Below are 11,163 nucleotides of genomic sequence, written 5' to 3' on the forward strand. Positions count from 1 at the left end.
AAAAAAAAAAAGGTAGACTGGAGGTTTCAGTTAAGCATCAGTTCTCTTTCTTCTCTAGACATTTGCACATACTGTTTCCTCTACCTGGGACACTACCTGGCTAAGTCCAATTTATACTCCCCTCGTGCCTCAGCCAAGACATCACTGACTTCAGGAGTTTTCCATGACCACTCCCTTCTGGCCTCCAGCCTTCCCTGTCACCACCCAGCGCACTGCCACATGATCACCTGGGTATGGATGTCTTTCCTCGCCCCATGGTCAACAGAGAGCTCAGTGAGGGCAGGGGACAACCTGGCTTGTTCAAATCTGTCTGCCCAGAGTGTAGCACAAAGTTGGTGTTAGGGCAAAAGGCGTCATGAAGAAGTGATGGGGGTGAAGAAGAGAAGAAAGAAAGGCAGGAGGAGAAGAGGGAAGGAAAGCCACATCCCCGGGGTCAAATGCGACCCCTCCGGAGGCTTCCCCCAACGCCCCTATCAGATTGAAAAGAATCTCCTTCATTTACGAGAGGGCCTCATCTGTCTTGCTCACCCTGTATTCCCAGCCCCTGCTGCACAGTAGGTGGTACACAGTAGGTGCCCAATACATACCGGCTGAACTAATAATCCTGGACAGTGAGAAAGGAGGAGGAACTCAGTCCTGAGAGATTCTGATTCAAAGGGCTCTGGGTAGGGTCTGGGGAACTGGAAGTTTTTAAACGCTCCCCGGGGTGACTTTAAAGTGCAGACAGAGTTGAGAATCACCATGTGAAGCTTGTAGGGTTTATCTCTGAATGCAGAATCCCCAGTGACTGTCAGAGCCCCCACCCTGAATCTTAGGAACGTTCCCGCCCCAGGCCCTGCAGAACGACCGAGGGACAGAGGTGAGGCTAGGGGTGGGGCACCGGGCAGGGGCGGCTCTGCTCACCTGGCGGGGACGGGGACGAGGGCGTCCGGCTGGGGCTGGCGCTGGCGGGAGCGTCCAGGCGAGAGTGAGTCTTGGCGCCATCTAGTGCCCGCTGGAGGCTCTGCAGCTGTAACGTGCTGAGCTGCCGGCGCTGGGCGGGGGTCACTGCCGCAGCGTTCTCGGGACCCAGGGACGCGATCTGCTCTGCGGACAGCTCCTGCAGGAGAGAATGGGGGCCAGGGGACAGCGCCCTCAGTGCGGGGGGGGTGGGGGAAGAGGGAGGCCCAGATCTCCCAAACCTCGGTCATGGCCCAGGGTTCCCACAACTTTGCCATACCCATATACTATTTGTGCTCCTCTTTAAGACGTTTCCTTAAAATCGGATCACTCTTTCACTACTGAAATAGATGCATTTAAAAATAGAACATTTTAAATGTAAATTTCTATTTTAAACGGGAAACCAGCGAAACCAGCAGGACTTGCCATAAGCAAGCACTAAATAGAAGCCAAGAGAAATAAAACAACTTTGTTGAATTCTAGCTAGATGTGTTGGCCAACACCACCTGAACCCCTGGCCTCTTAAAAAGAGAGAGAGAGGGAGAGAGACAGGAAGGGAATTTTTAAAATATTATAGCGGTTTTAAAGACATTCTACCTCCAAATTGAGACTTCCTGCTTAAAGTAATCAGAAGTATTAAAGGATTGAAAAGGGAGTCATGATTTTCTTACTGCATGACTTAAGGCTGTTTAATGCAATGCAAGGTACCTTCGCCACACTTCAAGTCCTCCACCTAAGGAAACACTGATGAGGAGGAGAAAGCACAGGCCTGAACGCCAAAGACCTGCATCTGAGCCCCAGCTCTGCCACGTACTAGCTGTGTGACCTCAGACAAGTCACACAGCCTCTCTGGGCTTTTGCATTCACTGTGGGATGTCTCGGAGAACTCATCTCCTATGCAGATTGATTCCTGCTCTGAACGCCACGTGATGAGCCCTGTTAGGGCTCGATGGAAGGAAACTGCAGTAATGTGTTGGTGATGTCTGCCGTGGACTACAGAAGTGGGGAACTGCCAGGCATACTATGTCTTTGAGGACTCTGAAAAAAATATTTTCTGAACACTCCCAGATCAAAGGACTTGGTGACTAGTTCCAGTGGGACTGAAATCAGATGGGATGGCAGGATTCCGCTTTTACAGAGGAACCTCTAAAGTCATCCTGTTTATTTTCTAAAGGCCCCAAGGAATCTGGGAGGGCCGCTTGTAGCCCCTCATCCCTTCCTCTTCTCTCAGTCACCCTCTTCTCCTCTCCTGTCCATGGACATGCTTCCCTGGAATCATATNCACAGCCTCTCTGGGCTTTTGCATTCACTGTGGGATGTCTCGGAGAACTCATCTCCTATGCGGACTGATTCCTGCTCTGAACGCCACGTGATGAGCCCTGTTAGGGCTCGATGGAAGGAGACTGCAGTAATGTGTTGGTGATGTCTGCCGTGGACTACAGAAGTGGGGAACTGCCAGGCACACTATGTCTTTGAGGACTCTGAAAAAAATATTTTCTGAACACTCCCAGATCAAAGGACTTGGTGACTAGTTCCAGTGGGACTGAAATCAGATGGGATGGCAGGATTCCACTTTTACAGAGGAACCTCTAAAGTCATCCTGTTTATTTTCTAAAGGCCCCAAGGAATCTAGGAGGGCTGCTTGTAGCCCCTCATTCCTTCTTCTTCTCTCAGTCACCCTCTTCTCCTCTCCTGTCCATGGACATGCTTCCCTGGAATCATATTCCTCTGCTTAGAGCCCTTCCCTGCACCCCCCTGCAGGACATAACTCAAGTTCCTGAATGTGGTGATGGCACTTTCAAGATCTGGGTCCTGCTCACCTCTCCAGCCTCGCCCCCAGCACTTTTCACTCCAGGAGAATGAGCATCAATATTTACACCCCCAGGAGGGTGTATGCATCTTCTGCCTGGAACACTGATCCTCCCTCGCCACCAAGATAACCTGTCCTCCAAGATTCAGCATCACCTCGTACCCTCCCGCCACACAAACACACACACACACACACACACACAGAGTTGATGCTCTCTGGCTTACATCTACCATGAACACAGAGTCTGTATTATAAAAATTATCTGTTTTCCAAATGTTTCTAACTCGTGACCCACAGGCCAGATTGAATCTCTAGGCCTACCACAGTGTGTTTTCAAAAATAAACTCAAATTGGCTGCCAACATTTAATTATCAGGAGATTTTACATGAAAATGAAGATTTCTGGCTTCTAAAGAAAAAAAGGGGGGGGGAGGATCCGGGAATACTGGGCCCACATGGTCACACTGCATTAATGTGCTAGAGACAAGGAGCCAAGAAGCATCCTCCCCATTTACAGAGGGCTCTGCAGTTCACCTCGGTCCCTGCCCGGCCCGCTGCACTCCCTTCTGTTACCTTCCAGGCCCCTGGAGGCACTGTGTTATAACCTTTCACCAGAGCATCCCCAGAGCCACCTAGCCTGGAGCCCACCACAATGCAGCTGGTCGCTAGGAATGTCTGGAATAGACAAATACCTAAACGAAGCAGCAGCCACAACTGCACTCCAAACAAGACTAAGAGAAAGTGCTTAGCAAAACGCCAGCATCCACGCAGAGCGCCCCAGAGGGGCAGCAGGTATTTTTGCTCAATGGCCTTGAGAAGAGCTATTTCCTCTAAACCACTATGCGCCTGCGCTGTGCTGGGAACTGTCCGGGGTGCTGACGCGGTTCAAGGGCGGCTGTCTCTCTTGAACCAGAGATGTGGCATCATGGGAGCTTGCCTAGGCTGGTTTGTGTGCCTTCTCCAGATGTGGCGGACAGAACGTGTCCCTACGTCACCCAGCAAGCAAGAACACCAGGGTCACTCCCTCCTCATCAGAGCAGACTGTTCCCACCAAACACTCTCTTGTTCTTGCCCACGGACAGAAAGCAGGGACCTCTCCCTAGATACACTGTTTCCCTTCCTTCAATTGATCCAATTCCACCCTCTCAATTTTTTCCACAGCAATTTATCACCTGACCTTTTGTGGTTTTCTTAATACTACTCTTCTTTAAATCAACTAAAATTTTTTTACTTAAATTTATTTTAAAAGGAAATGTTATACAGGTCCACAATCCCTTATCTGCAGTTCAGAAGTCCATAAAAGTCTGAAAACTGAAAGCTTTTTCCACAGTTTAAAACAAAGTTATTTGCCAGCCAAACATGACCCAAACTCATGTGAGGCTATTCATTTATAGTCTCTATTTATTCCAATTAGTGTGACTTGTCACATATTTCTTCACAGAAATATTAATGAGTTTGTGTACCAGGTGTTTCCCCAGACACTGCCGGGGATGTTAAGTTATGTACAGTTATATGAACAGGGTGATCTTTTAAAATATCTGAAAAATTCTGAATTCTGAGATAGATCTGTCCCCAGGGGTTTTACATAAGGGTTTATGAACCTGTCACGACATAAATAGAAAATCAGTGCGCCACCAAGATACCCTGTCCTCCAAGATTCAGCATCCCCTCGTCCCCTCCCGCCACACAAACACACACACACACACACACACACACACACACACAGAGTTGATGCTCTCTGGCTTACATCTACCATGAACACAGAGTCTGTATTATAAAAATTATCTGTTTTCCAAATGTTTCTAACTCGTGACCCACAGGCCAGATTGAATCTCTAGGCCTACCACAGTGTGTTTTCAAAAATAAACTCAAATTGGCTGCCAACATTTAATTACCAGGAGATTTTACATGAAAATGAAGATTTCTGGCTTCTAAAGAAAAAAAGGGGGGGGGAGGATCCGGGAATACTGGGCCCACATGGTCACACTGCATTAATGTGCTAGAGACAAGGAGCCAAGAAGCATCCTCCCCATTTACAGAGGGCTCTGCAGTTCACCTCGGTCCCTGCCCGGCCCGCTGCACTCCCTTCTGTTACCTTCCAGGCCCCTGGAGGCACTGTGTTATAACCTTTCACCAGAGCATCCCCAGAGCCACCTAGCCTGGAGCCCACCACAATGCAGCTGGTCGCTAGGAATGTCTGGAATAGACAAATACCTAAACGAAGCAGCAGCCACAACTGCACTCCAAACAAGACTAAGAGAAAGTGCTTAGCAAAACGCCAGCATCCACGCAGAGCGCCCCAGAGGGGCAGCAGGCATTTTTGCTCAATGGCCTTGAGAAGAGCTATTTCCTCTAAACCACTATGCGCCTGCGCTGTGCTGGGAACTGTCCAGGGTGCTGACGCGGTTCAAGGGCGGCTGTCTCTCTTGAACCAGAGATGTGGCATCATGGGAGCTTGCCTAGGCTGGTTTGTGTGCCTTCTCCAGATGTGGCGGACAGAACGTGTCCCTACGTCACCCAGCAAGCAAGAACACCAGGGTCACTCCCTCCTCATCAGAGCAGACTGTTCCCACCAAACACTCTCTTGTTCTTGCCCACGGACAGAAAGCAGGGAACTCTCCCTAGATACACTGTTTCCCTTCCTTCAATTGATCCAATTCCACCCTCTCAATTTTTTCCACAGCAATTTATCACCTGACCTTTTGTGGTTTTCTTAATACTACTCTTCTTTAAATCAACTAAAATTTTTTTACTTAAATTTATTTTAAAAGGAAATGTTATACAGGTCCACAATCCCTTATCTGCAGTTCAGAAGTCCATAAAAGTCTGAAAACTGAAAGCTTTTTCCACAGTTTAAAACAAAGTTATTTGCCAGCCAAACNAAACATAAGTTTAAAATTTAAGAAAAAATTTTGCAAAAAAGCACCTAGAATTACCTTGTGCCCACCCACTGTTGGCATACATATCTCCTCAGCCCTGGCAGAAGCCTCAAAAACATAAGTTTAAAATTTAAGAAAAAATTTTGCAAAAAAGCACCTAGAATTACCTTGTGCTCACCCACTGTTGGCATACAGATCTCCTCAGCCCTGGCAGAAGCCTCATCACCACCCCCCTAGAATCCAAAGCCTGTCACATGTTTCCCAGGGTGATTTGAAATGGGGTCCAGTTCCCATTTCTCCTTGAAGAACTGAGCACCTACTTTGAATATCTCATCAGGAAGGCATTTTATTGCTGATGGCTGGAAATATGGCATCAAATCCTTGTCGAGCATTTGGAGCTCTGCCTTAGTTAATCCAGCTGGGGAGAAAAGGAATCATGAGGGTTTAGTTCAAACCATCGGAACTCTGCTTGTTTTATTAATGGTGCTACATAATGTACAGATCTGCATGTCCCAGGCAAGCATCATCTCTTACAAAAGGCCCTGAAAATCACACTGGGGAATCAAGTTCTTTAATCAACTCAGAAAAAAATGTGGGTCACATTAGCCCTGATTGGCCTCCTACAGTGAAATGTATGCACAGAGGTAGCTACTTCACACACTTTCAGATTGTGTATAAACCTATGAAGGGACCAATTAAATCACATTCTAAACTAGTGTTTTTCAAACTTTAGTGTGCACAAGAATTGCCTGTTTAAAAGGCAGATTTTCAGATCCCACCCTCTGCAACTTTGAGTCATGAAATCTAGATTCTATTATAACTCCATTGATGTTTGCTACACATGGCCAGGGATTATTTTATTATTTTATTTCATTTTATTCCCCAGATTTAAGTTGGGAAAGGAGAGAAAGACACACTCAGGGTGCATCTTACCTGCAATGGTCCCAAGCTCCTGCAAGATGGAGATGGTCCACTTGGTGGGATCCCCAAACACAACTTCTGCCTTCCTCTTAAACTCAGCCAAGACGTGGATGCTGCAGAGTAGGGTCCCAATTCTGGCCACCACCACCCTAGTTAAAGAGGGAGGGGTACAATGTGAGCTCAAGGAATTCTCCAGCCATAAAATGATGTGCAGAAGGTAGGTAAGGCCAACTCCAAGAGAGGATCCAGCTAACTCCACTCCCTATTTTAGCCCAGAAAGGGGCAAAGCATCAGGAAGTGGAGAACATCTGGATGGATGAATGGAAGGAAGGATGGATGGATGGATACATAAATGAATGAACAAACGCATGAATGAATGAATGAATGATTTGACATTTTGCACACTATTATTTTGGTTACCTGAATTCTGAGATCTTTATAAGCGGGATTTCAGTGATGTTCATAGCACACAGGGTTGGACCAAGTCCTACTAAATGAAAACTCTTCAGATCCTGGATATTATACTCTGAATCATCCAGGAACCCTTGAAGAATGGATTTAGCCTATAAAAAATGAAAAAGGATAGAAAATGAACTATCCAAGACCCGAAGGTTTGAGGAGATAACTGAGCTATCGTCATCGACTTCTGACTAATCCCAAATCCCATCCCTCTGGAATCCCAACTCCAAACCATCCTGGCTACTACATCCAGGTTAATTTCCTTAAGGTACTGCTTCAGCTGAGTATGTCCACTTATCTATGGAGGTGTCTTTAGACAATGAATCTCTTGTATCCTTCACCAGCATTAAAGACACTGTGTCCTGTGTCAGTGTCTGCTGGTTTATTTTCTTCAGTGACTCTTATGACCTTCAGACAGTTTGGACATTCAAGTTCTTCTGCATCAGGATTTGAACTTTTCCCCACATCTGTTTCTACAACTTCCCAACAAAACCTTATAATTTCCTGCTGCCCTTCCTGTGCTCAAACCAGTCCCTTCATCTGAAATGCATTTGCAACCGTTAGAATCCAGTCTTCTTTTATTTTTTGGTTCAATTCAAATGCCACTCTGTTCATGAAGTTTTTCCTGACCATCTCGGCCAGAATGAATGTTTCTTCCTATATGGCCCTCACTCTTCAATTCCAGGGAGTAGTATATTAAATTCTTTGGTGTTAAAAATTCACACAAAAATATCTCCAGAGAGCTTTGACTTAACTGAGCTGATATATAGGATCCTTCTAATCCTATAATCCATTCATTGTTCATGACTTCCCTGGAGAACCACCCCTCCCACACTCTTACTTCACGTGATTCAGTCAGAGCTAACTGCATCCCAAGTTCCAGGGGCAATGACATGGCCCTGTCATGGCCAATCAGGTCATCTCTTAGCTGGTTGTAGTAATTGGTTCTGGACTGGACATGTGGTCCAGCCAGAGCCAACCAGGACTTTGGGGCGATTAGGAAAGAAGAGCTTTCTTTACTCTTGAACTTGAAAGGATATACACATGGATCTGCTAGAACCCACCATGTGGAGGTAACCTGCCTCTGAATGAAGCCAACAGAAAGGAAAGCGAAGTCCAAAAACAAGGTGAGAGATAAGTTTCCAATGATAGTATTGCAGCTCCTGGATCCAGCCATACCTGAACTCTACCCTTGAACTTTTCAGCTATTGGAGTCAATAAATTCCTTTTCTTGCTCAAGCTAGTTTTTGCTGGATTTTCTGCCACTTGTACCTAAACAAATCCTGATTCATTTAATTGGCCTGCATTGGACCTCTAAGCCAATCCCTTGGAGACGAGCTATATAATAACACCTGGATCCTCCAGTGCTCATGGGGGCAGGTGAAAAAGATGACAAGAGCTCACAAGGAAAAGATGAGGAGGACACATCCAAGGACAAACATATCTGGGATGGGAGTGAAAGTCAGAGGGATACAGTCAATCTTTTCATCTCCCTTTAATATGATTCATCCCCATCACATGGTACGGATCATTACAGTGTTGGGAGAGAGTGTTGGGAAAGATTGTGGAATGTTGCAATGGGATTCCACTTCTCATGCAGCTGTTGCCTTCCTGTCTTTTAGGTCTGTGTAAATGCTGCCTCCTCAGAGAAAACTGTCCCCTGATCTTGCCCATCTCAAACAGCTCCCCTCCCCACTATCCCCATGAGCACCTTGTCCACTCTCTGCATCACTCATCACAGTTTTTTCTTTTATCCCCTCCCCACTATCCCCATGAGCACCTTGTCCACTCTCTGCATCACTCATCACAGTTTTTTCTTTTATTTTTCACTTTGATCACTCACTTTTATGTCTGTATCACCAAATAGGCTCCCCAAACAGAAGGACCATATCCCAGCACCTAGCATAATGACTGCCACACAGTAGGAGTTCAACAAGTACTCTTTGAGTTAATAAATGAATGAATGAACATTCAAGTGGGTGACTTGCAGAAGTTATGGGTAATATATACTCCTTTGAAATGGCATCATTTTGAAGGCAGCTGCCTTCACGTGATGGGCTGGCTTCAGGGAGATTCCCATGTTTCTGCAAATTAGACTGGTCAGTGTCTTCATTAAATTGCCCTCAATGATTACAAAGTTCATAGCTACTACAGGGGAGTTTCTGTAACACCATGCTTAGACTTAAATGTATTTGGCTGAATGGAATATGCTTCCAAAGTAATAATAACTAGCATTTATTGAATGCTTATAGTACACTGGCACTATTTCAGCCACTTTACACTGTCTCATCTAATCCTCATGACAACCCTATGAGGTAAGTATTAATATTATCCCTATTTCACAGATGAACAAAGTGAGGCAAAGAGAGGTAAAGTAACCAGGCCAATTTTCCACACAGCTGGAAAATTATTATTCCAGGATCAAAACCCAGGCAATCTGACTACAGAGTCTGCACTCTCAGCCAGTGAAGATGTTTGGCTATGGAGAAAATGGAGATTCAAGTTACCTTTTGAATTTTTCTTATTAAGTCTTCGTAATCAGGTTTCACTAGCTGACTCATAGCAATTTATGTTCCCCAACAATCAGGCATGTCCATTTTTAAATGAAAGTGCAAAAATACAATTCAAATAAAATTGCTTTGAAGATGTGATATTAAATTGTCCTTGCCACTGGAACCCAGAATGCAAGCTCAGCCTGCAAGGTGATATGTCAGAATATATTTCCTTGAATGACTGGACCAGCGTATATGTAATGATTCCAAGACAATTAATACCAACACTTTAAGGCAATATTAACCACTGAAAAATGAATAGCTGTAAGATTTCAATCTCTCTGTTCATCCCTCTGGCTTCTATAATAGTTTTTTTTTCCTTATATTGGTTTTTAAGCTGAACTATCTGTTAATGTAGTTGTGCCAGGTCTGACTATTAATCTAGAAACATGCATTTAGGGGGTTGATTGGGAGCTAAAGTTGAAGAACTGACTGCAAATGATATATGCAAATGTTAGGTTTTCATATCCTCTTCAAACATATTGATAAATCTCACTGCCACCCATGGAAATTAAAATTGGTGCAAAGGGAAGGAGATATCCTAGTTTCTATGTTGAATATATTTTTCTTTTTCTCCCAGACTGCAAATGGAATTATTTTAATATCAGAAGTGTGACATCATACTTCTCAAACTAGTCAGAACCAGTTTTAGTGCCACAGAACCACAGGATTATAGAATATCAGAGTGAAAGGAGCCTTGGATTATTGAATCTAACCCTCTCATCTTGCAAATGAGGAGACTAGCCAGAGAAAGGGAGTATGCTGCTGCTGCTGCTGCTGATGATGTTGATAATGATGATGATGATGATGGTGACAATGATAATGATGACAACAACTTAGACAACTTATTTTTATTGGCTACTCTGTACCAGACATTGTTCAAAATGCTCTGCATATATTAACTCATTTAATCCTTGTGGCTGGGACCTCCATGTTGCTCAACTCCGGANTCTGCATATATTAACTCATTTAATCCTTGTGGCTGGGACCTCCATGTTGCTCAACTCCGGAGGAGGCAGGCACCATTCCCAGTGTATTCTATTTGAATGGCACCACTCAGAGTTATGGGACGTGGTCATCCTGATTACAAAAAGCTCATGAGAGTTGGGGACATGCATTGGTTTTACTGGGCTGGCATTCATTCTTCCTTTGTTTGATAACACCACATTTTTCTTCCTTGGAGAACTACTCTGTATTTGTTTCCTATTGCCACTGTAACAAATGACCACCAACTTAGAGGCTTAAAACAACACAAATTTATTCTCTTACAGTTTTGGAGGACATGACTCCTGAAATGGATCTGTTCCTTCTGGGGGTTCTATGGAGAATTCATTCCCTTGCTTTTTCTAGCTTCGAGAGGCCATGGGTCATTTCTTGCCTTGTGGCCCCATCTTCTGTCTTCAAAACCAGCAGCACGGAAATTTCAAATCTCTCTGTGTGTCCCTCTGTTTCATTGACACCTCACCTTCTATATCTGTGGCTCTCCTGCCTCCGTCTTATAAGGACCCTTGTGGTCACATTGGGCCCACCCAAATAGTCCAGAGTAACCTCCCCATCTCAAGATCCTGAAGTTAATCACATCTGCAAAGTCCCTTTCACCACAT

The 11,163-nt window shown here is 45.0% G+C and overlaps 1 protein-coding gene across 1 annotated transcript in view; it reads right to left on the reverse strand.

The window, feature by feature from the left end:
* Window positions 1-11,163, reverse strand: part of OTOA (otoancorin) — a 70,645-nt gene that overhangs the window by 3,711 nt on the left and 55,771 nt on the right. The window contains exons 24-27 of the mRNA XM_008574231.1: window positions 6,969-7,111; window positions 6,561-6,697; window positions 5,948-6,045; window positions 904-1,099 (exon numbers count right to left, since the gene is read on the reverse strand). Of these exons, the coding sequence (XP_008572453.1) occupies window positions 904-1,099; window positions 5,948-6,045; window positions 6,561-6,697; window positions 6,969-7,111 (574 nt within the window). The remainder of the gene's footprint in view (window positions 1-903; window positions 1,100-5,947; window positions 6,046-6,560; window positions 6,698-6,968; window positions 7,112-11,163) is intronic.

Source organism: Galeopterus variegatus, unplaced genomic scaffold, assembly GCF_000696425.1.
Source record: "Galeopterus variegatus unplaced genomic scaffold, G_variegatus-3.0.2 Scaffold1016, whole genome shotgun sequence".
NCBI lineage: Eukaryota > Metazoa > Chordata > Mammalia > Dermoptera > Cynocephalidae > Galeopterus > Galeopterus variegatus.